Here is a 27,913-nt window from a genome sequence, read left to right as displayed (position 1 = left end):
GCAATTAGCCCTCGGGCATGAACTCAATTGTGGTGGGGCTGATCAACTCCCGGCGTGCCAAAAGTCTACCTACCGGGCGGTCTGTTGAGCTGGGCGGGGGAAACCTACTTGTAGCCCCGAAACCAGCCTGTCCCAACCACGATAGACTGGATACCTCCTCCCAACTAAGAGTACTGGCCTCCTGTAACCATTGGCCGCCCGTACCGCCGAACATACATGTAAGACGGCCAATGGTTACAGGAGGCCAATGGATGAATAAATGAATGAATGACGATTTTTATTGGACATTTTTGCCACACTTGGCTAAGTACAGGTCACAACAATATATAGACTCCCCAGAATCTGCTTGGAGATTATAATTAGTTAGTAGGTTACAAATGCACGAGCAAGGGACACGTGCAGAACATGGACTTAAGACAATGATTTATCTCAACATATATCAGTTCGACTGTGGAAACGATCTTACATGTAAGTCTCACGGACAAATAAATCAGAGACACGTGTACAGGACATTCACCCCACAACTCTGACTCAAGAACAAAGTCTTTGTACAGCTTCTACCACTGGCGCTGTTATTGAACCACGTTGAAATAATACAGATTTTTACGGACAGACGGTGCGTGTACATGTATGTTTGTTTCCAATGCATGAAAATAACAGTAGAGCAAATGAATAGTGTTTTAAATCAGACATTTTTTTTAATATCGAAAATCTAGTGGCTTAATAAGGTACAGAATGATAACAAAGTAATACAACCTTCTTGAACAATTTTTGTGTCCGACACACAAAGATACAGAAAGTGAACGTCGCTGCTCATTTATATTTTCAAGGCCACACCAATCCAATCCAAGCGACAGGGCGAAAACAGGTCTAGGCATGCTATTATAGACCCAAATGCTACAATAGGAGCCATGAAGTCAACACAAAAGGCTGGGTTAATATTTAAACAATGAATTTTAAACATTTAATCAATCCACTGCATTGACAGATGGAATAACTGTAACAACTAGTACGAAAAGGACTTTCCTCAACTGTTGGGTGCAAAATATGAGCATTTTTTAGTTGATTCAGAATCTTTTTTTTTTTGGAAATCAAAAAAAATGAAGAGGCGAATCCGAGAACCAACAAATTAAATTGGTGTGACCTGATGATGCTTAACCTTTGTCCTGCTGGCATTCCTGGCACAATATTTTTCAATAATTTCATGTCTTAATTAGATCATAGACCCCCAATTATTTTTCCCCCGCAGTGGCATAGTTACTTCCGCGTGGTTGTATTTCGCTGTGGTGTGATGCCATTGCACGAGAAATACCCCCCGAATCGTACCTTTACAGGGTTTAATATAGATGGTACTGTAAATGAAGGACAAGGGTTTTAAATCACGTTGAGTATGACGGAGGAGAGCGTCAGAAGTACGGTGGCGAAGGTAGACGTGAGCGGGCTACAGGCGCTTGTTCGCCCGTCAACGATGGCGAAGACTCGCGCCGGCCCGCCGCTGCCCTGCCCGATCAGGATGGGCATGGCGTACACCGTGGACCCGGTAGTCGGCAGCTGGTCCAGGTGACCCACGTTCTCTATGAAGATCACCCTCTTCGGCAGAAGTATCCGATGGCTCATTTTTTGCTAATACCGAAAACATGGATTTAAATCGATTTAACACAATACCTCAAGAGGCTATTGAAGGGTTGTCATGAAACTTGGTAGGTAGATAGATCTTAATGAGACCTCCAACTACTATACTATCATAAAAGTTCATCGGTGTTGGTAGTTAACATGTTTAAAGTTAATTTAAAACGTTTGGTCCAACACAAAAATTCTTTCACCAAAACCTTTCGACCAGTCACTCTGGTCTTCCTCAGTAGACTGAGACGTCTACCAGATACCTTTGACCCAGTGTTGACGTCACACTTCAAAGAAGCCACGTGACAAGCCTCACTGGGTCAGTCTACTGAGGAAGACCAGGGTAACTGGTCGAAAGCTCTAGGTGAGAGAATGTTTGTGTTGGACCAAAAGCTGTTAACTACCAACACCGATGAACTTTTATGATAGTATAGTAGTTCGAGGTCTCATCAAGATCTATCTACCTACCAAGTTTCATGACAACCCTTTAATAGCCTCTTGATGTATCGTGTTAAACATTCACATACGCACATTCACACACACAGATACTACTGAAAACGTCTTGGCGAAGGTAGTACTAGATAAAATGTAGTCTCCACCAGACTCCTTTGCAGGCTGAATAAATAGTAGAAATCGGCCTAAAGGGCCTGCAAATAGACGCTCTCTGGCCGGCCAACTCATCTGGCCAATTACATCACATTTTTAGGCCAATTTCTACTTTTTATTAAACCCGCAATGGAGTCTGATTGTGGAGACTAGATCAAAGGGGTGCCATAGTGCAATTTTTCGGAATACAATGCAATTTTTCGGAATACAATGCAATTTTACGGAATACAGTGCAACTTTACTAGTATACAGTGCAATTTTACGTAATACAGTGCAATCATATCAATACACAGTCCGATCTTACAGTGTAAGTATAATTTTACTTGTAATATTGCACTGTATTCCGTAAAATTGAACTGTATATTAATACGATTCTAGTGTATTCCTTAAAATTGCACTGTATTCTATAAAATTGCATGCATTCCGTAAAATTGCACTGTATACTCTGGCACCCCTGGATAAAAAGGAACCCACCACAGATTGCCCATTATCCATGGACCCAGTGTCGATGCCGATGACGTGCATTTTCCTGTTGTCTGCCAGCCACTGAGCGCCCTCTGGGTGCAGGCCGGGGAAGTGCAGCAGGGTGGTGTTACCGGTGTCCGTGCCGAGGTAGGCAGTCTCACCCTGCTCCCAGTACCACTCCCCCCATCCTGTACGGACTGAAAATCAGACATAACATAAATGATTTTTTTTAAACAAACGCCCCTGCAGTTCAAGAGCAAGCGGCTAGGGGGTCCAAACCTACGTCACTTCTTTCCCAGCACGAGTTACGTACCATTCAAATTTCGTGACCCCAGCATGTCTAGATCATGAGATATCAAAACCGGAAATTCCGTTGCAGTACCATAACAAGCCGCCAGGGGGCCCAAAATCTAATCATTTCGAGATCTCATCAAGACCTACCCACCTACTAAATATGAAGACAATCCATTTAAGTCTTTTTGAGTTATCGTGTTTACAGAGAGACAGACAGACAGACACAAACACACAATCTCTCCATCCTTTCGTCATTTAGAAGATCACCAAAAGACTACGTTTCTACTAAGAACACAAAACCCACTCATTATGCAGAATGTGGGCCTATTCATTATCCACTGCCTTCAAAGAAGAAGTCGAACCCCATGATAGCTAGCGTAGTAGTAGAAGTATAACTTTTTCCAGACAGTTGTTACCTGTCTTCTATTATTGTACATGTATTGCACTGAGTAGTATCCTTCATTGTAAAAGCAATTAGCCTCCGGGCAAATAAAGTTTATGGTAGCAGAACACAGTATTAATGGGCGTATAGAAAGTAGTACAGGGAATATTCTTGAAGGCTGGGTAGAAAGCCTGTAATTAGAGCGTCAGCCAGACGTAAATTGCGCTGTGTGGTGTAGGAATGTGTCGGGTTTGAGACTGTATGATTTGAATTGTGAAGGTTTTGCATTTCGTGTATAAATGCGCCGTATTGCGCAACTGGCTTTCCGGGTGAGTTTGCTGCAGTTCAGATCTCTTCCGTAGAGAGTGATTTCAAAGTGTACGTTACGAGCAGATACGCCGACAGGATTTTTTGGTTTCTACATATTTTATAGCTTATACCTTCTTCTCAAACATATTTAATTTTCGTATTTGTGAAGTGCACCCTACTATAATTTCTACGTGAGTCATCTTGGGGTCCTTACTATAGAAATCTCCATAGGGCGAAAACTGTGTACGTTCTGCTACCTTATCCCAGTGGGAAAAAGGTCTAACTCACGCATGAGCACACTGCCGTCAGGGATCCGCCCATGTTCTCGTTCCCAGTCCTGGAAGTCCTGTGGCCCAATCTCGTAATCAGGGTTGTCTCTGGTCTTGTCCCTCACGTCCACCACCACGCCAGGTCCGGCCAGATTCTGCAGGGGCACCTGGTCCACTACAAACAACATACAAACAAACAAACAAATAAACAAACAAAACAAGAAGAGATTTTTTTGGAATAGCATGTCAGCAGAATGTACTACGCCTGCGCAAAACCCTGATTTTTCATGGTTTTAGTTGGATTTTTGCTCAACGTTGCATCAGAATTTTGACTGTTGCAGACGATATCTTTTCCGACATAACATTTGGAAACTACAGACGGGATGTTAACCTTATATACGTGAATACAACATTATGTGAGACGTTCTGCCCTAACTGCTAGGTACAATACATTACGGGTTTCGCTCAGGTGTAGTACATTATATTGTGCCGACGAGCTTTTTCGAACTATACTGTCGGGCTGCGGTCGTGTGGCGCAGCCGAATTCGCCGAACGCCAGCCGTCCCACTCCTAACGGTGCACACACCAATTCTTCCAAGGTAGTGCCCGGAAAAAAAGTGACGAAGGGGTTCCGATGGTTCATGTTTGAGTTTACATTTCTCATAATCTGCTACAAAGTGGTATTAACTACTAACATGGCTGGAAAGTGTAAGAAGTGCCGTGTTTTGGGTGAAAATTGATTTCGGGCCCCAGGCTTACTTCCGGGTGTCCTTCTGCCTTCAGCGCGGTGCTTCGGTTTGACCTATATATGCGTTGTATGCGTTCTGGGGGTGCTGTCGCTATGCCTCGCGCGACGGGCTACTAGTATTGTGATAATCTCAGTATTAGGATTCTCTTTATACTTTTCTGAATAGTACATAAATGTTTCCTCTCTCCGACCATATAAGTCATATTGGTGGCTAAATTCTGGGTGATGGGTCTAATTCCACGTGAAAATGGCCAATTTTTCGCATCATTTTTCATCGAAAAATTCTTTTCCCCCCTGAAATTTACTAAAATGTGAGAGGTGAAAGAATTCTATTGTTCTCGTAGCTAGAGAGATATCCTTCATTTGCAAACACAGTATTTTGGCTTAAGAGGTATTTCCTGAAAGAGACGGTCGCTAGAGTTGAGGGTATGTAGAATCGAATTGAGACCCAAAATAAACTGGGGTGTGCCCCCCTAACCATGGCCGGCGGGACAAATTTGTGAATGTGTATCAGGAACCATTCAAGGGTTATGAAATATTTCTCTGACTTTGTGTTAACATTGTTGCATCTTCAAGAGGTATAGAATAGTTAATTATATCACTGACATCTAAAATATACATGAGCCATCCATCGAAAAAACAGACATATCTCCAGACAATGCATCTAAAGTAGCTGACACAGATGATGACAGTACGGTGGCAGTAGATTTAATAAACTGGGCGATGGAATTTCATCACCCCGCCCCCTCCCTCCGCCGACAATTTTAGGCCACAGTAAGTACATTTTATGGATTTTTTTTTTATTTTTTAAACACTTTATTGACAAAAATACAGAAAACATTACATACAGTGTGACACATACAAAGGTTTACAGTATAAAAATACAAATACTATACATACATGATCAATGTTAGCATATTAAAAACAACCTGAGACGCCCACACCATCAGTTACCCCCCCGTATTTACAATCATCATAAAATCAGAAGTGAATTGCTTTAAATCTAGTCTTACACTCTTCGAAGCTAGTAAAATGAAGTAAATCCTTAATGTACATCTTATATAAATAAAACTTAATATCAGTAACACAGAAGTACATTTTGTTCGACATATCGACACTACCATACACTATTTCGTGTGGGTCTAACTTAACGTCTTTTCCTACCACAATTTTCCACCACTTAAAGAATTCAACCCAAATTCGTTGTGCGTACTTGCATTGATAAAGCAGGTGCATTATAGTTTGTTCTGTATTACAATGTTGGCATAATCCTGATTCGCCTATTTTCCTTTTATACAACCACATTTTTGTTGGCAAGAAGTTATGTAATATCTTAAACATAAAGTTTTGCAGTTTCGTCTCAACTAGTCGACTTGGGGCGAAGAAGAGTCGAGGAATTACATCCCCTTGAAAGATCACTTCTAAATTATGTACATTTGTTGGAGGGACATACAGTCTTGCTACATATTTCTTATACAAGATTTTGTTTGTTACTTTCTGTATGTCTATTTCCTGTGTTTGTTCGTTAATATTACATACAGACATACTGTCAGGCTCTTTCAAGGTCGTTTTCCAACTCGTGGGGATGGATTCACGCAGCCCATAATATCTTAGGAGCTCTGATGCATTCAAGGAAATTGAATATTTTTTTCTTAAATCTTCAGGAGTTAAAATGTTACCATGTTCATCGGCTATGTCCTGAATTGTTTTTATTCCCTCTTCAAACAACTTTTTCCAGAAAATCGATTTACAGTTTTGTACTATGTATTGATTGTTCCAAAGAAATTCATGTCTTATTTCCTCGTTAGTTTGTGGGCGGTGTGAATTTAACTCCTACCATGCTTCTAACATGCTTACATAAAAAGAAGGCATGTTCTTAACATTCAATGCTTTAACTGAGAAATTGCACTTTAATAAAAAAGTTCCCCCAAAGCAGTGGAAGTGATATTCTAATACATTTGTTGTGTATATTCTCTTTATCCAGCTGGCGTTCAGTGCCTTTAACATGCAAGTAAAATTCATCATATTTAAGCCACCTTGTTCCCTGTTTCCCATTAGGGTTGACAACTTGACCTTTGGTGATTTGTTATTCCATATAAACTTCAGTCCTATTGAATTGACTTTCTTATCAAAGTCTTCTGGGGCTTTGAGTACTGAACAATTATATATTAGTTTGGATACAGCTAGTGACTTAAGCCTCGGTCACAACTCGCCGTGCGTGCTTTTGTCCGTACGTTTTGTCGTGGCTACGTCTGCTACGTTTTTCTGTCAAACGTAGGGTGGCCGGCCGAGGGAGTACGTCACTCGCAAGGTGTACGTACGTGGTCTGCACGACACGCCTGACCGTCAGCGGTTGCGTGCATCGTACGTTGCGCAAGTGGTAAGTGAGTTGTACGTGCTTACAACGTACGATCTCTGTGCGATTGCCACGTTGCCGCGTACAGGCCGTACCTACACGTGCGGCGTGCGCACGATTTCCTTACTCACTCGCACGTTGTAAGTGCGTGCACCTCCTGTTAACTTCATCATCACTAGCCGCCCTGGTGTCTTCCGCGGCCCGTTTCTTTGGATCTTGTCTGGTAGACTTCTTCTGAGCCTTCCTGGGCATCTTGGAGACGAGTTGGCAGTCGCCCGTCAAGTCGTCTTTATATACTGTAGAAATCAGGTGCGTTGCGCGTGCGTTGCACGTGCGGAGCACCTAGTATGGTGCACGTGTGTTCTGCGTGGTCATTGAGCAGGTCAACTGGGAAGTGAGGAGTAAGCACGGATGACGCAAGCACCGTGCGTGGCACTGACGTGCTTCGTGCGCTGTCCGTACAGCAATTACACGTGAGAATAGTGAAGTTAGACTCACGGAGTCCGTACGTTGCACGCTCATAGGCTGTACGGGGCACGCGCGTCGCACGTACTCGCACGCACGTGTGGTAAATCCGCAGACCGCACGTAGAAAAAGTATTACATGCACTTAAGGTTCTACGGCGTGTCTGCGTGCTTCCAAATCCGTAGGATTCCGTACGGAGGCGGTACTCACCACGCACGGATGCCGTACGTTTGCCCACGTTTTTGCACGTAGACAGCACGCAGAAGCACGTACGGCGAGTTGTGACCGTCGCTTTAAATACGAGGATTTTTCCTATTAAAGTTAAATCTCTTCCTGACCAAATATTTAACAAGTTTCTCATTTTCTTCAACTTTTCATCAAAGTCCAGTTCTTCGCATTTCTTTCTGTCATAGGAGAAATGGACCCCAAGACATTTGAATGGCTTGCTTGGCCAGTGGACACCTAGAGGTGTGTCCTTTCTGTCCTTATTTGTACCCAGCCACATGGCTTCTGTTTTTTCTTACTAACTTGAAGTCCTGAGCAATATTCAAACGTTTCTAAGACTGACAGAGCATTTTTCGCTGACTCAACTCCATTTGTCAAGATTGTGGTGTCGTCAGCGTACATTAGGTTTTTTGTAGCTGCTTGCTTATGATAATTCCGCCAATTCTTTCATCTGATCGAATTTTATTGGCGAGTGGTTCAAGTCCTATTATGAAGAGTAGGCCCGAAAGGGGGTCTCCCTGTCTTACTCCTCTTTCAAGACTAAACCATTCAGAAATAAAGCCATTATTTATAACACAGCTACAAGCGTTTTTATACAGTACCGACATCCATTTTCTGAACCCTGGGCCGAAATTAAAGGTCTGTAGTGTTTTATCTAGGTAATTCCATTCAAGCGAATCAAAAGCTTTTCGAAAGTCGACGAATAAAGCTATACCTTTGGACTGTGCCATTTCTGTGCCATGTATAATGTCCCAAATACGTCTAACATTGGTTCCTATATATCTCCCCTTAACATACCCAGTTTGATCTTCATGTATTAAGTGTGGTAGGATGGGTTCTATCCGCTTAGCAAGACATTTAGTGAGGATTTTATAGTCGCAGTTTAATAATGATATAGGTCTCCAGTTCTCAAGTTTCCTTGTGTCACCATTTTTAGGTATAAGTCTTATGATACCACGTTTCTGAGATGTTGACAGTTCCCCTTTTTCCAACGCTGCATTAAACGAACTGACCATCTCACCATTGATATTATCCCAAAAATGCAGGAGAAATTCAAAAGTCAGGCCGTCCGTCCCTGGTGTCCTATTTTTCTTTTCTGCCATCTTTTTAATGCAGAGTGGGCCTCAAGTAAGGATATATTACCTTCACACTTTTCTTGTTGATCAGGTAAAAGTTTGTTCGTTTCATTATTTGAGAAAAATTGGTCAAATACGGCTTCATTTGGATTTGTTTGTTTTGATGTGTACAATGATTTGAAGAATTTTTTTCTTCCTCCAAAATCTCACGCGGATCTGTAATGAGTATATTATTTTCTGTCATCAATTCGTTAATACATTTCTGATCGTAGTTGCGTTTTTCCAGGTTTAGGAAATATTTTGTACTTTTCTCTCCTTCTTCATGCCATCGGGTCCGGCTTCTAATGATGGACCCTTTGACTTTTAATTGTCTAATTTTTTCTAACTTTTCTTTGGCTAAACTATATTTAAGCCATGTGTCTTTATTTGATTCTGTTTCGTAACTTCTTAGGTACTTATTTGTCTCTGCTTCTGCCTTTTGTTCTTCTTTTTTCCTTTCTTTAGCCTTTTGTTTGGAGTAGTATATTGTATAAGACCTTATTTCCATCTTAATCAGATCCCACAAAAGTTGTATATCTTCAACGTAAGAGTATTTTACCTTAGTCTCGTCGATTTTAAGCTTCATAGATTTTACATACTCAGTGTCATTAAGCAATGTATTATTAAATCGCCAGAAACCTGGCCCTCTTTTTACAAAAAGTTCTGGTTGCAAATACATTTTAACTGCTGAATGGTCGGGGGAGGGGGCATCTACTATGGTCACACTATCACATCTTGGTTTAAGATTATTTGATACAAGAATGTAGTCTAAACGGCACATGATCCCTTTGTTGACATCTCGCCAAGTGTATTGCCTCTCACTAGGGTTTTTTTCACGCCAAATATCTATTAGGTCATTTGCTTTCATCAAAAGGTTTATGCTCTGTATTATCTTGTCTTTTTCTTGTACTGGACGACCGCCAGATTTGTCCTTACAATTGAGAGGACAGTTGAAATCTCCTGCAATTATCATTTTTAACTCAGTATTTATCTTAGTTTTGTGGTTTACGTCCTGAAAGAAAGATTCCTGCTCAGTAATGTCATTAGGGGAATACAAGTTGACTAAGCAAAGATGTTCTCCTGCAATTTCAACATTCAAAATAAGTAATCTACCATTTGTATCATTTTTCTTCTCAGTTATTTTGTACATTGTTTTAGGGTTTATAAGTATGGCGACTCCCTTACTGTGGTTTGTGCCATGACTATAATGGATCTGACCACCCCACTCGGCATTCCACATGTGTTCAACTTTTTCATGTGAGAAGGTTTCCTGTAGAAACGCTATATTTACCTTTTGCATATGTAACCACCTAAAGACTGTTCTGCGCTTAACTTGGTCATTTAACCCCCTTACATTAAGGCTAAGACAAGTCAGCTCTGAAGTTAAATGATTTTGGGCTTTTAAAGAAGTAGGGATAAGAGGCGTTTTACACTCATTTTTTGATTGTTTGCTGTTCAATTCGCTGCAATCTTTTACTTTTACCTTAGAGTATTGACTGCATCTCTCTAGTTTAGGGGAGGATAATGGGTCAGAGTGATTATAACAGGTATGTACATTATCAATTTGGTTCAACTCAGGTAAGTGTCCATGTGCCTGGGCTATTATCGCTGCCTGCTTAATTGCAGCAGTCTGTCCTGAACACTGGACCATTGGGGTCTCCTGTTGAGGGTGACATGTTGAAAATCCTTCCTGATGAAATGATTTATGTTTGCGGCAAGCAAAGCAGTTCCTTTTGTGTTTAGATGGATACCATCATACAAATGCTGTGGTTTTATGTCTTTGTTCTCTAGGAAGCCCCATCCTTTCCCAGTACATAACTACTGTCATAAGGTAGCAAGAAGTTGGTTTACTTTATCTATCTTGGCGCTAGCGCCAGTTCTGACCACTAGACTAGAGAAACATATATGTGCAAACTGATCAGATATATTATTACCTAGTGTCTCGAACTTCTCCATGATTGTAGGGATATCTTCATGTAGGTTATTAGTACCGACATGTACGATTACCATATATGGTTGGACCTCGCGTAAGTCAGACATAGCCCATTTCTCCATCTGTTCTATTCTAGCTCCCCTGTGTGTTCTACATACCACTGTTTTTCCAGTATTTCTGGACATACGTCTTGGATTTAGACCTTTAGTCATTGAGTCAGCCAAGATGGCTACATCTGGGGGTTTCAGCGTATGTTGTTGGCTTAATCGCTGTTCGGGCTGAGAGCTACAATCATTACTGCTAAGTTCTGTCACGCTAGAAGGTCTCAAATTGTTACCTTGCTGCTTGTAGGACTGCCATGTAGCATTTTTGTCTGTACCTGATCGACTTGTCTTTGTTTCTCTAACTCTTCTCGGAGGCTGGGCATAGCCCCACATATTCTCCTCGAAGTTGCTAACAGTCTCTGCTTCATTGTCAAACAGATCTACCAGCGATTGATATCTATTACTTTGCTGTACATTGTAAGGTGTGTGATGTTGTCTATTTCTGGAGGGCCTTTGACTACGCGGGCCCATGAACTGTTACCAACCTAGCTCTGTCTCTCACTTTGTCCTAGGGTTGTCTGTGGGCTTAGGTGTGCAAGACTGTCTACCTTCTGCTGTGAGGATGCGAATTGCTTCCCTTAGTGATTCATTTTCCTCCCTCAATTTTTCCAACTCAGGTACTTCGCAACCTAAAGCTTGCACATGTGCACTGTACGTGTAGACTGTCTTGTATTGAGGTCAAAGTGTCTGCTATTTTCTTTAGTTCTATCTTAACTGTTTCCTCTGAGGTTTGTGGAGTTTGTGCTGAGGCTTTAGAGCCAAAGCAGGCTACACATACACACTGTTTGCTTTCTTCTAATGTTATTGCCTTATCACACATTTGGCAGCAAGCAAGTTGTGGCTGGGTACTAACACTATCCCTGAGATTCCGCAACCTTTCTAGCATTTCTTCGCGTTCGATTTCTTCTTCTACTTGATCTCTGTCATTCAATTGCTCATGTTCTACTTCTTCCGCTTGTTCTTCTGCCCAAGTTTCTTTTAATGTTTCCAAGTCGTCATATTCTTTCTCCATTAGTTTGCATAAGTTTTCCGTCATCTCAACCTTACTTTTCTTTAAATCATCCTTCTTTCCCCTTCTTCCCAGTTCTAACTTGAGTTCTGTTGTTTTCAGTTTAGGAAGTAGCGCGATGGCCACTTTCCTGCTGTACCCACATATTTCAACTTGCCGCCACATTGTTACATCCACGTCAAGAGTAGCGCAGATAAGTTGGAACGGGCTCACCAATATGTTCGTGTACACTACCGCTGTGTGGATAACAGCTCGTTTGCTGCTTTTGGGCCAAATGCAGGATATGATGAGCCGGGTTGAGCCCAGGAAAAGATAATTCGCCCAGTCAGATTTTCCCGCCAACGCGTACATTTTATGGATGACATCCTCCTCGGACTCCGAATCTAATGCGAGAGGGCGATTAAAAAACAAGGCGGGACAAAAAAAAACAAGATTTCTAGATTTTGAAATTTTGACATCATAAACCCTGTCAAACAAGAAATGAGACCTATATTGTGCTAACTTTATTGCCAACTATTGCCATTTGTCACTGAAGTAACTTTGAAAAAGGAAAGTTTTCAATCATTGTACAAATGGTTTTGGTTCAGTAGGAACATAAAAAAGGAATGAAACACATCACTGCATCAAAGTAAAAGTCAAAACAATAAATCAGAGCCTTGTCTTGCCTGTCTCCCCTCTTCATACATGTAGTTATCTGCCATCCACGTTTCGGCATGGCAACAGACATCTTTGTCCATTTTTGGCACATTGACCACTGTCAGAAGGCAACAAAATTTCTTGTGTTGGACCAAAAGTTTTAACTTTAAACATGTAACTACCAGCACAGATGAACTTTCATGATAAGAAAAATTTCTTGTTCTTTTTTTAGTTTTTTTTTTACAAAATCGGGCGAAAAAAATGCGCGCGCCAATGCCATCCATAAAAATTACTTGCTCTGGCTTTACTCCCGAATGTTTGGCTGGTGTTTTGCTTAAAAAACCAGCCAACTATGATCGAACCTCCCGAACGACCCACAAATGTTTTAAACATTTTGAAACAGCCGTACCGTAGCCGAATTTGCCGAACACCAGCCAAGCCACTCCTAGCCATGGCAAACTTGTGAATGTGTATCGGAAACCATTCAATGGTCACAAGATGCTTCGCTGACTTTGTTTTAACATCGTTGCATCTTCAAGAGGTAGAATAGTCAATCTAAAATATATATCCATAAAAAAAAAACAGACATATCTCCAGACAATGCATCTAAAGTAGCTGACACAGATGATGACAGTACGGTGGCAGTAGATTAAACTGGACGATGGAATTTCATCACCCCCCCCTCCCTCCGCTGACAATTTTAGGCCACACCGTCTTAATTTTATGGATGGAATCCACGTGCGCACTGATTTTCGCCTGTTCTCAAGAAAAAAAAAACACTTTATCCTAGACTCTGCCCTGGCTTTTGGCCTGGTTAGTCCATGGTAGTTAGCGACAACAGGGAGCTGGTAGTAACTCTGGAGGACGGCACCCAGGCTACCGAAGCTCCACGACTCAAGAACTCAGTACATACGTACAGTGCCAATTCATAAATTCCGCAAAAAGCCAGTACATGCCGGCTTGTCGTATACGTCGCTTTGTACTGCTGTAAATTCACAATACCAGCTTTGTATTTCTGTGGTTTAGTAGCTTTTTTGGGGGGCCCGATTTTTTTTAATTTGGGTGTCATCAAAGAATGCCATCCATAAAATTAAGACGTTGTGGCCTCAAATACCACAGACGCCACATATAGTGTAACCGCAGACCAGGTGGGCTGACGACTAGACATAGCGGCGGAGGAAAGTGGGTTCCTGTAAATCAGTGCTTTATCTTTACTGCAACATTAAGCGACCTTAAAGGTCAATTAAGACCAACATTTTAAATACCCTAAGTATGAAATACTGATTGAAATGTGCTAATGTGAAGCAGTATGTGTCAACATCATAAAGATTCCCTTATTCAGAATATTTCCAGTTTTGCTGCCCTGAAGTCGTATTGGATGCCTTTAAATGAGAGAATTCGAGTATAACTAATGTGGTATATTGGCATCCATAGCTGTATACGAAACTGGGACAGAAAAGTGTGGGCTTCCGAGGCCGACGACGCTAATTTTTACGACTTGCGAGAAGGCCGATCGAGGTTTATATAGAGAGCATCGGTGAGTAGACTCTTGTTTGTTTTGTGTAACCGGTAAACCTGTAACAGTAGGATTAGTGGTTAGATTACGTTCTTATACTCTGTAGGCCCCGGATGTTGGCCGACTCAGCAGATTTCGTCAAGGCCGCACAACACAGTATTTATGGGAAAAGTAGTCCGGGCACAAAGTAGTGCTGCACAATACTAGAGAAGGGTGCAGAGATTGTTTTGTGCATGGCATCGAGATAGAACCTATGGTAAATGTTAGAGGAATACGTCAGTTTTGAGACTGTAAAAGTTGAATTATGGTGCGTGTTCAGTCGGCGTAGATTTGCGCTTGGATACTTGTCCCGCCTAGTACTGTGCCTCGGCTGCAGTTCCATGACCTCCGCAGTGGCGCTAATAAAATAGGGCATGAGAAAATAACTAGCCGGCAAATCTAAGCTCATTTTCACATATTTTGTACACTATACCCTGAAATTAAACATATCAAAAATCTGAACCTTGCTTGTGCACCCTACTATGATTTTCAGTGAGTCGAAGTGAGTCACTTTGGGGTCCTTAACTATAGAAATCCCCATAGGGCTAATACTGTGTTGTGCCGCCTCAACACACTCCCAGACTCAAAGGTCCCGGATGTTGACCCAGTTAACTTCTGACTTCCCAAACACCCTGTAGGTCTGAAAAACCACTTTCTGCGATGTAGCCCGCCGGCTAAAACCGGTTTGGGTCATTTGCATTTACTTCCAACCAATCAGGAAGAGGTTCCCAAACTGATCACCGACTGTCAATCACGTAGCTTTCTGAATGTAATTCGGCGCCCTCCCGATCTCGGGGAGAGAGATTTTGAAGCGCCTTCCTGCCAACATCCCCCACCCGAGGAGTCAGTAGATTGTAATGATCCTATGAGTCTATATTAGCGGGTCTACTACCCTTGTAGATCGAAGCCTCCCGTCACTTCTGACTAGGTATGTAATAACTTTCTGGGTAACATTTGTGTAGCCAGGGTTTTAACGTGTAGTGTTCATATACTTTGTGATCTTTCCGTAAGAGTCAGCTAGCCTTTTTCCATACGAGTTGATTGTCCTGTAACACCTCTGTCTCGTGTACTCATAGAATTATTACAACCTACTCTCCTCTTAGCTTTCGCCAACTTGTGCTAGGTTCGGAATTGAGTGAATGGGCTGTTCCAAAAAATAACTGTGGAGGGGGGGGGTGGAAGAGGTCTAAAATCAGCTTTTGGCCCAACCCCCCTGTCCAGTCCAGAATTTTTTTTACCCATCCCCCTGTCCAGTCCAATTTCATTATTTCGACCCATCCCCCCTGTCCGTTCCAGATTTGTTTGACCCAACCCCCCTGTCCGTTCCAGGTTTGTTTGACCCAACCCCCCTGTCCGTTCCAGATTTGTTTGACCCAACCCCCTGTCCGTTCCAGATTTGGTTGACCCAACCCCCCTGTCCGTTCCAGGTATTTGACCCAACCCCCCTGTCCAGTCCAGGTATTTGACCCACCCCCCCTGTCCAGTCCAACCTCTTCCGCCCCCCATTCTCCTTTATTTTTTGGAATAGCCCAATAAACCTTCCGGTGGTACATCGTATCCCGTGGCTTGTGTCAGTCCTTAGTGTTATCGTAGTGAGAGTACGGCTAACGTGTTGGACTTAGGATTGGCGGTAAATCCGCCCTAGACCTCCGTGACATCTGGGAAGCAGTAAAGAAGACTGTTACAAACCCTTTATACGCTGAACACACTTACAAGTACAAGCTGTGCGAGACCGGAGTGTACTTTAACGGTGCACACCCCAATTCTGATAGTGCGCCATTAAAAAAGTGACGAAGGGATTTTGAGGGTCCAAGTTTGAGGTGACATTTCTCATAAACTTCCACGAAATATCATTAAACATTAACATGTAAGAAATGATGATTTTTGGGTGTAAATTTCTTTTGGCTCCGAACCCTGCTTCCGGGTATCCTTGCGCGCCAAGTGTAATCCGCCCGTCTGACCTAGATTTCGCTCCTCGCCTTCCTAAGAGTCGATTTGCAACCCGTCGCGCTGTGGACGTATAAAAAATATTACAGTACTAAATTTTTCTTCATAATTTACTCGGGTATAGTCAAGGTTTGGGTCTTACTGCCAGCATCAGTCATTTCTGCCAGAATTTTTTTCTATGGGATTATCCTACGCGAAAATTCAGAACTTTATGCATTAATTTTGGAGTGAAAATAATGTTTTTTCTGTTGATTTTACCAAAATTAAAGAGGCTGAAGAAACCAAACTCAGATAGTCTTGTAGCTGAAGAGATGTCCTTTCATCCCATATACAGTTATTCTCCTTCCGAATTATTCCATGGCAAAGACGGTCGCTAGATTTGAGGGTGTGCAGCTTAGAATAAAAACGCCAAATAAACTGGGATGTGCTCGCTTGATGCACTTGCACAGGGATGGACTCCTGCTCTTTTTGATAAGTGTGGTGGTTTTTTTTAAGGTGCCCGGTGTGTGGCATGGACACTAACTCCTATCGTGGAAGTAGAAATTGTTTTAGTCAAAGAGATATGATTTTATTAAAATAGATACAGTTTTTCTATATCTCTACTCTGAGGTTTTTAAGCAGAAAGTATGAAAATGCTCATGGGGTGTTCTCGAATTGTCTTTTAAAGAAGGGCTCAGACTAGAAATAGATAATGACCAGACATATGAATAATAGACGACATACTTTTGCACACATGCAATGAATATTAATAATAGACGGTGAAAATACGTTCACTGCTTTACATAAATATGTCTCTGGCCTCCTGTAGCTGTTGTTTGTTGTGAAAACGTGTACCATATAATGCAACACGGAAGAGCACGGAGTCGGACTATTAATGGAGTCGCGGCACTGTTTTCCGTCCTACTCTAAACAAAACCCCAAGGACATAACAAAACTCTCCAAAACTGGCCAAAAATTAGCCATAAAAATGTTTGCGGGCGCGTGTAAATATGCTGCCTTTTTTTCGAGTGTTATAGGAATTTTCCGACATGTTTTTGCACATCCCTAACGTTACCTCACGCCCGCCGCCGGCGGACCTATTACAATGTACGGCGGACCGGGGCATTTGTAACTTTATCTAGGATTGCACATTCGGTTGTAAAATAAGTAAACAAACAGAGATAAACAGCAAAATAAAGTTCACAAACTGTGCTGCAAAACGTTGGAAATGCTGAGTTATTTCGGTAGCATTATTAGTATTTCACAGTTTTCATGTAGTGAAAGTACCTATTAGTAAGTTGACACAGGGTGGCAAATGATGATATGCATAATTATATGTTTTATTTTCAGGACACACACCAGACCAATTGTTCGCCTTCTCAAGCCATAGCGACACCGCATCAGAATCAGCAAGAGATCATTTCAGCTGTTCAATACGCCATCGCGTCATCTTCAAAACTCCAGAGAAAAGTTAAACTAGATTCTTTGATTTTATATTTTATTCGAAACAACCTGTTACGATGCAGAAAGTAGGGCGGCAGATTGTAATTGTTTTTATTCTGGTCGAAGTGATATCTGGAAGTCTAGGCTCGACGTGTTTTCCTGGGTGCAGTACCACGACATCGTGGTCAAATTGCGTCCCCAATACCAGAGCCAACAGGCCATTTGAGAAAGTAAGCGGTCCTGGTATCCCTTTGGATGTAACATGTCTGGTCTGCTCCATGCAGATACAGCAACAACATGCGCTAGACCCTTCTCAAACAAACCTAACGTGCCCTCCTGACAGCATGTATGTAGCAATTCGAGGGTTCTCATTTGGTTTACTGTCCGTTCAGAGAATACGACCACCTCAGCAGTCGAGAGTACACTCACTTGCTCTGGTTGAGTGTGGAATTACAGATATAGAAGAGTTTACCCTGGCTGCGTTTGCCGAGCTAAGCATTCTAAACCTTGACTTTAACAACCTGACTCACGTCAAGCAAAAATGGTTCAATAGTTTGAAGTTTCCACGAATTTTCAGCTCCCTGTCACTATCACACAACAATATCAGCAGCATAGATTCACACTGCTTCAAACAACTTACTGCCATGCATGTATTGTTACTCGATTATAACTCATTGAAAACCATTGAGCCTTCTTGGTTTTTTAAACTAGAGAGGCTAGTCCATCTTTCTTTAAAATCAAATTTCATCCAAAGCATCCACCCAAAGGCGTTTAAGTCAATCTCAAAGTTGCTACACCTTGATTTAAGTAGTAATGCATTGAATCACCTGCCTAGCGAAACTGTAAAGGGGCTCCACAAACTACAAATCTTTAAAGTCAGCGGAAATAAACTACTTTCTATGGGTGATTCTTTCCCCCTGGTGATGAACTGGAGTATTTATCACAAAAAATCTCGATATTCTGAACACCGCATTGCAGTGACGGTCAATGAAGTACTTTTCTGTATCACTCAATTACATAAAACGAGGAAATATCACATTCAAACGGAACACGACTTCTCCCCACAACTAGCGCATCCGAACCTTGATCTGGCGATGGGTCAGTGTGTGCTTCGGAGCCTTAAGACGGAAAGCAAAATAGACTATGACCTGCCATTGGTGATGATATTCCTCCACACAGAATCAGACAAACAAGTCAAAAACTTCACAGGCTTTTGCAAACATGTTTGGAAAGATGCAGGTGGCGTAAAGATCGCTTTGGGTCAAGAAGCTAACCTTCGAATCGTCCCTATTTGTGTCGATAGACCCTCCAACAGATCCCAGAACGTTGCAGTAGTTTTGTATGATATAACAGCCGGTAAACACGGAAATCATACTCATAGCTACAGTAAAAACGTTACAACAGGCTTTGAAGAACCGAAGAATGTGACATGTCTAGTCAGCACTGCCTGGGGGGAGACATACCGACATGTCTTCACTACACCCCTGTCAGACACGCTTGACGAAGCCACCTGCTGTGTAGAACAAAAGAAAACAGAACAAAAGAAGTTTCCAACAGGCACAAGACGCTCTAAAATCGAGAATCAGACGATTCCTTACACAGCTCCAACTGTGAAGGTACTGGGTAAGATGCCATCCTTACATGTGGGTCTAACCACGCTGTTAGCTGTGATAGGAGTTACTCTGGTAGCAATGCTTACAGTGTGGTTTTTGGTCAGAAAGAAGGGATGCTGTTCACGGGGTAACCAAGCTGCACAGGCTGCCCAACTCTCAGTAGGTTCTCCTCTTGCCTCCTTGAATCACTGGATGATAGCTGGGGGAAACAGCCAGGCTGTCACTGTTAATATCATCCAAGGTACAGCAGGTTCAGATAGGACAACTGGTAGGGTCGGCCAACAAGCTTCTTGCTCAGGTGATGAACAGCAGTACAGCGAAATTCCAGACGAGTACTACTACAACGAGTACGAAAACACCGACACTTCACCGTCTGAGACTTCCAGGACCTACTGGCAGATTCCCGAGGACTACTTCAACTACTACAACACGCGGCCGGGATCTCTGCATCATTACTGGGAAATCGGCGATGACTACTACAACTACGAAAACACCGCAGGGCGCCCCCTGTCGTGGCCTCTGGCACTGCAGTTGCCTCTGTCGGCAGGCCATGATGAGGTACACCCTAGTGTACCTTTCAATGCTTCAGCAGCCGGGGGCGACCCTCCCTATGGTAAACTGGTTACGGTGTAAGCCTTCCTCATACGGCACAGCCTCTAGAGTTGCGGCAGAGGCACAAAATTATCGAGTTAGGGCAAGAAATGCAGACATGTCATCTTACGAAACACCTACAACAGCGAAGCGTAGAGTTTTAGTGGGTAGATATGGTAGAATGCGAAGAGATCTCTTTTCTAGAGAAAAGGCAATGAGCTTCTATAGTAATCTTTCTACTGTTCATTCATGTGCTACCAGAGAGCACACTAACGTTATGTACAAGACTGCATTGCAACTTCAGCCATTAAAGAACAAAACTTACCGAAACGTTTCATACCCACAGTATGTAAACATGCCCATTGCCAGGGCAAAGGATGATGCTTGGATGATTAACGAAGGCCAAATTCGCAGATCAAAAACTTTTAGCGTGAAGGTTTCTAAATCATGGACGGACGAAACTTTAAAGAAAGCAGGTCATCGCCGCCAAAGTATTTAGTTTTTTTTCACTAGTCAAAGCATCAAAAAAAACACTTTATATAATTTTTATGCTAGATTTACTGTGTAACAATCGAAATGTAAGTTCTCTGTACGAATACATCTACTGAATACAACATACGAAAGCACAAACGCTTTTATTTAAACTAGAAAGGTCTCCAGTGCCCTGATGCCGAGCATAGGGTTTGGTGCCCATATCCATTTCTGTAGCCCTTGGGCAACACACAGTTGTACAAGGCACTACAGCAGGGGGCTAGTCCGCTGGTAGTGCTGTGTGTTTGACCTTCCCACATTCTTTCTCATATGTGCTGAGTGCTAAGCAGAGAAAGAAGTGTTTAGAGTCTTTGGTATGACCCGGCCGGGGTTAGAACTCACGACCTCCCGGTTACAAAGCGAGCACTCTACCAATTGAGCTATTGCATTTAAACAAGTGACCCCTAAAAAAGACGCTAGATTAAACTTCAATACCGCAAGTATGCCATTTTGATTATGATGTGTTTTAGATTTTTGTTGTTTGTGGAATGGTATATAGATTTGGTTGTCAGCGACTAAATGATATGTAGCATAATACCTTGGTTTGTGTGTGTATATCTATTGAGTATGTATCATGATGCCGTGAAAGCTTTGTCTCGAAGGACTAGATGTATACTCAGAGGAACATATGTATGTATCTGAGATATACTGATATGTAGAGAAATTTACGAGATGTAAATATCTAAATACGTAAGCAAAGAAGCTAAGTGGTGATTTGTACGTTGTTCTGTAGTTGACAGACAAATTTTTCAAAAAGTATAGTAAGGCCACAGCAAGTAATTTTTATGGATGGCATCAGCGCGTGCATTGATTTTCACCTGATTTTTGAAAAAAAGAAACAATAAAATTTTGTTGCCTTCTGACAGTGGTCAACATGCCGAAAATGGGCAAAGATGTCTGTTGCCATGCCGGAACGTGTATGGCAGATAACTATGAAGAGATGAAACAAGAAAAGGCCGATTTAATGTTGTTTTTTTTACTTTGACGCAGTGATGTGTGATGCTGGCTGTGTATATGTGATTTTCCCACTGAATCAAAACTGTTTGTACAATAATTGAGTAAAAATTTGAAAATGTGGGAACCTTGCTTTTTTTTTCACCCCACCTTGTTTTTTTTTTCGCTCACTCGCATTAGATGTGGAGTCTGCGGAGGATGCCATCCATACAATTTACTTGCTGTGGCGGCCTAAATTAGCAAATTGTAGTTTAGAAGATATGCACATGATGTACGCACGTCATGTGTTACACCAAGGGGCGGTTATACCGGCTATACAGAGACAAATACAGACTCTGGAAATTTGAGAGTGAAATGAAGTGGAACTATTATGATATTATAAATGAATACAGAAGTATAAATCAGTTGTTAAATCGCTTATTTTCAGAAAGATATAGCTGTGTTATAATGAGTATTTGAGAAATGACTCTGTTCTCTTGTTACCTGGACGTTACCCATGTTTTGTGATGTAATTTTTATTTTATGTCTGGTGGTGACGTGAATATAAGCTTGAGTGCTTGAGTGCGTCACCACTATGTATTGTATTTTTGCATGTAGAAACAAAGAATTTATCGAGACACCCCTCTGTGCGAGAGGTCATATACGTGGACCAGACCGAGAATATCTTCAACACGCCAAAGGTCAACGGTCGCGACCATTTCACGCTCAAAGGGGTGTTCTGGGGCCACCAAAAGTAAAACACACCGAGTCTCCAAAAATCCGTCCACTCAAACGCGACAAACAGCTGAGAACATGAAAATCTAAATCTCTCACAAAACCCTTCCGCGGAAGGATGTCTCCTCCCCCGGACGTAATAAAAAGAAATGAAGTGTTAAAGTTGACTCACATCGCCATGCTCCCTGTATGAAGTGTGCGGGTGCGTCCAGATGTGTGCCGGTGTGCTCTGCCAGGTAGATGTTGTTCAGTTCCAAGTAGAAACCGTCAGGTATTACGTTTCTTCACGTGACAAACATAAACAAAGACAACTTGATTAGGCTGCTTTTGTTGTTAATTGTGAAATAACGACTCGACTTGCATGCTATGTTTTGGTTATTGATTTGGCCTACTAATATACTGAAGTAAACAATCAACCATTACCAATGTAAATCCATACAGTTTTCTAATCTCCAAGCGGCCTCACTTGGGCAAGGGGAGTCTATATTTTGTTTGGTCATCCCATTGGATACTGGCTGGCCAATTTGATACTGTTTATTTTTGCAGCCACTCAAAAATCTGCTTGGAGATTAAAAGTTTTCCCGAAGTTTTTTTTTTAATCATATAACACACAAAAAAATCCTTATCAGATTTTACATATGTTCACCACGCCATATACAACTAGAGTTCCCCGATCTCATACCTTCGCCAAATGATAGTTAATCTTTATGACTGACAAATTATTGATTATTCCTCTCTGATTTAACAAATAGGTTCATAATTTTCATGAATTATATCATTTTATCATATTCTCAACCAAAAGACAATTAACAAACAATGTCATTCTAGCATTTTCTCATAAATTATGCAAATAAGGTCCTGATTTGAATAAATTATGTTTAATGATGTTCACCTTCACTTAACTTTCAAATACTTCAAGTATGAAATTCCAGGCAGTTATCGTTACAGAATTATAAAATTGTCTCATTAATTATGCAAATTAAGTCTTCATTTACATAATCAATATATGCCTGTGTTTCTCTCGTTCTCAAATACCAATGTCACAAGCTTCAATTGTCTTATCATGGAATGCAGCTTATTTATAGAATTTGCCGTAAATTATGCAAATTACATCCATATTTGCATAATTATCACATAATTATATTAAGCATCACGTAAGCTACCCACATACCAAAAATCACGACGATCCGTCAACCGGTTCTTGAGTTATCCTCTTTTAAATATTTGAATCTTTTGACGTCATCCACAAAAATTACTTGGTGTGGCCTTACATAGGGTACCGTGAAGCTAGGGGGCTAATATGTACCTGTCCACTATGGTGAAGTTGTACGGGACCATGCCGGGCCAGTGGGGCATGCCGTTCTCTAGCCGCCACGTCAGTTCGATCATGCGGGGTTCGCCGGGCAACGAGCCGCTAGAAGGTCCAAACAGTCCGCAAAGTGCCTACAGTTTACGATAAAAAAAGGGGTAAACAGATTGGCCAGAATTCTGCCCAGAGCAAGAAACGAGATGGTACATATACAAGAATGTTAAGAACAGTGTATAATATTTCATGGAGACAACATCTAACAAACAAACAACTCTATGGATCTCTCCCGCCCATTTCGTCTGTAGCCCGACGACGTAGACTCGCCCTGGCAGGGCATGTTGTTCGTAGTAACGAACCAGCTGGTAGATTAGTACAGTGGCTTCCTACTGGGAGACGTAGAGTGGGACGTCCTTATACCACACTTTTGTCCATGTTAGAGAGAGACACTGGGACTGCATTAGTGTCCGCTATGAGAGATAGGACATACTGGAGTAACTTTATCAAGTGTACCTCACCGGATTTATAATTTGTTAGCTCAAACAAAGTAGAAGACGAAGCCCACTTAGTTATTGATTGTAGTTTGAATAGTAATGAAAGAAATGATCTTTTTAGATATATTACAAGTACGTTTCCTTACTTCCAATACTTGCCTAATATTGAAAAAAATTATCTTTCTCATCCTGTATTATACAAACCCATTTAAAATTATATTTTTAACATCACAAAGAAACGAGAAGAAGCCGAACCTCTGTATTAGAGTAGTTTTAGAGCTGTTTGTACAACAAACATGTGTATTACCTACATTGTATTTCATCTGTTCGCCTGTACTTAGCCCGGTAGGGCATAAATGTACAATAAAGGTTATTATTATAATCCGGAGGCATGATGATGATGATGATGAGATTGGCGACAATTTTATATTACAGTCAGAAATAAAAATTGTCTTTTAAAGTACATGGCCGAGGTGAACCAAGATTGCAAATCTGGAAATACTTTTTCAAGTGTGTGAAAATGATAGCTATCTTTTTAAGCAGAATAAAGCATGAGAAATTACGTTATATTTATTCATTGTAAAACAAATGACAGATAAAGAAAGGGTAGCGGTACGATGTTGTTGTAAGGCCACACCAATTTAATTTGTTGTTTCTCGGATTCGCCCTGTCCATTTTTTTTTCTGATTTGCAAAAAAGGGACATATTTTGGCTCCATCGGTTGAAGAAAATCCTTTTCTTGCTAGTTGTTAAATTTTTTCAGTGCAATTTTGTTTCGTTCAAAATCTATTGTTTTAATTATAAACCAGCCTGGTATGTTCACTTCATGGCTCATATTGTAACATTTCCGGCTATCATGGGGTGCCTTGGCCTGTTTTTTTTCACCCTGTCGCTCCATATTTCCATATTTTTTTCTGAAAAAATCTGAGCAACAACAAATTAAATTGGTTAGGCCTAACCCTCATACTATACTAACACTGGCCGGCAGAGCGCATTCAAAAAACACCGTCCAAAGTTCGTGTTGAGGTAAATATGTGCATTGTAACGCCTCAACGTTTTTCGTGTCAAAAATGTCTTTTTAAAAGAAAGTATGGGATGACAAATCAATTTTTCTACAACAGGCCCCTAAATTACATCGAGTAAGTAGAAGAGTACAGAAATCTTTGTCATCATTTCTTCCAATGTTAACTGAAGTTTGTTTGGTAGAACAAACGTGGTCTCTACCAGACTAACTACGCTGGCTATATATAGGAGAATATTTGCCAGGGGAGTTTGGCCGCCTTGTAGGTTTGACTGGCCGCGGAGGGAAAGAAACTACCTCCCCGCGGCCGGACTCCCTTGCCCTATTTGATTCTCTTTTTTGCCGAATTCTACCATCCGTATTCCCGTAGAAAGGCCTGGTGGAGGCTAAAACAAACGTACCATGTAGCGTGTACAAACCTAACCCAAAAAGTTACGGACAATTGATACGCAGAAAGCAGTACGCAAATAACAGCTTACACGGTATACAGTTGTGTTTACCTAGTAACGTATTGAATCAAGGAGGATCAACTAGTACTAACTTCATTCAGAAAACACTGAAAGTCTCAAATTCTACGTCAAACGGAAAGTTTTCAAGCTACGTAGTACGTATTCTTCAAGCCAAGAATGTTCTGTATGCATGATTGTTCAAAGGAATTTCTCTCGAGCTGAATTTAGGACAAATTTACGTATAAACAAAAACTCTGTAAGTACATATTAGGTTAGCAAAAAGGCAGCGTTCTCCTACCTTATCCAAACGAAATAGAACACAGAACAACGCCAATACTACTAGTATATTGTAGTGCCAGTGAAACTACGTTCGACTACTAGTGTTAGAAGTTTTACAACGTAGTTTGCGAACCGGCGACAGTCTTATAATTCTTCAAAACTGAAATGTAGGATGTTTCTCGAATACTTACCGTGATTAGGAGGAGGGTGTACGTGCTGTTAGCCATGACGAAGCAGTCTTCACGGATATGTTGATGAAGGTCTGAGTTTCTCCGTAGTGATGCAGTGACGCACTGTTAGTGTTACAATAGTAACTGAAGCTATGTTTGCTTAACCCACCAATGACCTTTCAACTTTCACTCTACATAATTGTTAAGGGGGCATCATCACTACGTAACATTTTTAAATCAGAAATTGAAATGTTTTTTTCAAAAGATATCATGTGATTATAGTTTACTTCCTCTTTTCAAAAATTTTGAGCAATTATCTCAAATTTCTGACATTTATGATTGGCGTTAAAACAGCCCACATGAGGCGAATTCAGTTTGTGGTGCCACCACAAACTACCAGAATGTAAACAAACACGGCAGCGGTGATTCGAACAGACCGGTTTCTCAGCTGCAGGGCCAACATTGTAGCCTGGACACCAGACTTTCCAGGGCTTCAAGTGGCCATCTCTAGGTTCAACATCTAGCCTGGAAATCAGACTGTTTCCAGGGCCTACACAAGCCAGCTATTCAGCTCCACAGCCAACATGGTAGCCTGGATGCCAGACTGTTCCCAGAGTCTACACAGGCCAGCTCTAGTGCACACTCAGCAAGCTTGACATATGTCAAAGGTTACAGACCTACAGACTGTTTCTTGTCTTCTTCTTTTCACCAGCAAAGTCGTCAAAACGGGCCCACGTCTACAGACGGCCTGACGTTTACAGTGTCAGTTTACAACCAACAAGAAACAATATGGGAGTACGCAAGATGAGATTAAAGTTGAAAGGTGGACCTGTAAAAATTACTTCATATAGTCAAGTATATCCAATGCGACTTCAGGGCAGCAAGACTGGAAATATTCTGAATAGGGCAATATTTGTGATATTGACACATACTGCTTCACATTAAAATGGTACCCTAAAAATCAGCCCAGGGCCCTTCCAGTAACCATTTCCGTCATAATTTTTGGAATCTTTGCTCCATGAGGGTCCATATACATTGAGACAGTGTGATTTCAACTCAGTGTGTAGATAAATGACTAGAATATTGGCATTGAAAAATCGGGTTTCCAAGTCGTAAAAACTGCACTGGTTGCCTTTAAGGTATCAACATAAACCAACTTAAGCAATTCTCGAAATTATATGGATATGGATAAAACAGATGAAACATAATGACAAACGTCGTAATTTACTAAGAATACTTAGATAAGATCATCAGACACTCGGGATTTTTTTCAGAAACCGCCAACATTTTATTGCATAGAAGCAACAGAATTCAACGCCACCAATGCTTTCACTACTGTACAGATGCATGGAGCATTTGCTAACAGCTATTCCAGATATGTACGTATATTTAATATCATATATTGTTTATACGTAATACTATGTAGGTAAATCTCCCACCGTTAAGATATTAAATGTATGTAGGATACTAGTACTAACGTACTACTAAGGACGAAAATAGTACTGGTAGATAACACTACAGAAATTAAATGAGTTATACGGAGAAAACAAAGAGAGAAATCGTTGAAGAGGTTCATCCGTCACGTAAAATTAACAGTTAGTAGAATATTCCTCAATCAGTGACTCTTTTGACAGGTAGAAACACGTACCTCCAAATTTTCGATGTCCACTGTACATCTTGATCACGGAGTGACCTATTCTCGCGAGAACACAACAATTGACATCGAAAATTTGGTAGTACGTGTTTTTCACCTTACAAAAACAGTCACTGATTGAAGAATATTCCGACCAAAGGAGAAAAATGTATTAAAAAGCAAAGGTAGTATGAGGATTAATATATCTGGATAATCAAAATATACTGAACACAATGATCTAACTAAAGGCAGGTAAGTGATATACTTATATATATCATGCTTTATAAACTCTGTTTTCTGTCTATCCAACTTTTTAACAATCTATGCTTACTATCCGGATCCACCATTCCCTTTCAATAGAGGAAGGGTCACCATTACGATGTTACAATTATAGCTTCCTAATATACTAGTAGATATAATAACGAATCATCACCATAATTGAGTTTGGCCACACCGACTTATTTGTATGGATGACATCCGCGCGCGCATTGAATTTCGCCTGTTCTTCAAAAAATAAAAAAAAAATAAACAAGGAGGCTCTAGGCCTGGGTAGTTAGCGACAATACCGAGCCGGTGGTAACTATATCTCGGGGGGGGGGGGGGGGTGCACCATAGCTACCGAAGCTCCACGACTCAAGAACTCAACACATACCGATTTATAAATTCCGCTAAAAGCCAGCATGTGTCGGCTATGTATG

The 27,913-nt window shown here is 41.3% G+C and overlaps 1 protein-coding gene across 1 annotated transcript; it reads right to left on the bottom strand.

Annotated features, from left to right (window-relative positions):
- Positions 1-1,374: 1,374 nt before the first annotated feature.
- LOC109470155 (kynurenine formamidase-like) lies at positions 1,375-25,639 on the bottom strand. The gene is made up of 6 exons (XM_019768937.1): positions 25,604-25,639; positions 23,170-23,306; positions 22,036-22,145; positions 3,965-4,120; positions 2,701-2,888; positions 1,375-1,623 (listed from the first exon to the last, which is right to left on the bottom strand). Exons 1-6 carry the CDS (start codon positions 25,637-25,639, stop codon positions 1,375-1,377), a joined length of 876 nt encoding a protein of 291 aa, XP_019624496.1.
- Between the last annotated feature and the right edge of the window lie 2,274 nt (positions 25,640-27,913).

Source organism: Branchiostoma belcheri, unplaced genomic scaffold (genome assembly GCF_001625305.1).
Source record: "Branchiostoma belcheri isolate BF01 breed outbred unplaced genomic scaffold, Haploidv18h27 scaffold22, whole genome shotgun sequence".
Lineage (NCBI taxonomy): Eukaryota > Metazoa > Chordata > Leptocardii > Amphioxiformes > Branchiostomatidae > Branchiostoma > Branchiostoma belcheri.
The sequence above is the reverse complement of the archived record's forward strand: the minus strand, read 5'-3'. Positions and strand labels throughout refer to the sequence as shown.

What these genes read in the sequence shown, in the direction of transcription:
- LOC109470155 (XM_019768937.1), bottom strand. Translation starts at nt 25,639, where the DNA reads ATGGCTAACAGCACGTACACCCTCCTCCTAATCACG. An exon ending in ACACCCTCCTCCTAATCACG is followed by an intron (nt 23,307 to 25,603) that starts GTAAGTATTCGA and finishes CGTAAACTGTAG; the next exon opens with GCACTTTGCGGACTGTTTGG. An exon ending in CATACAGGGAGCATGGCGAT is followed by an intron (nt 4,121 to 22,035) that starts GTGAGTCAACTT and finishes TGTTGTTTGTAG; the next exon opens with TGGACCAGGTGCCCCTGCAG.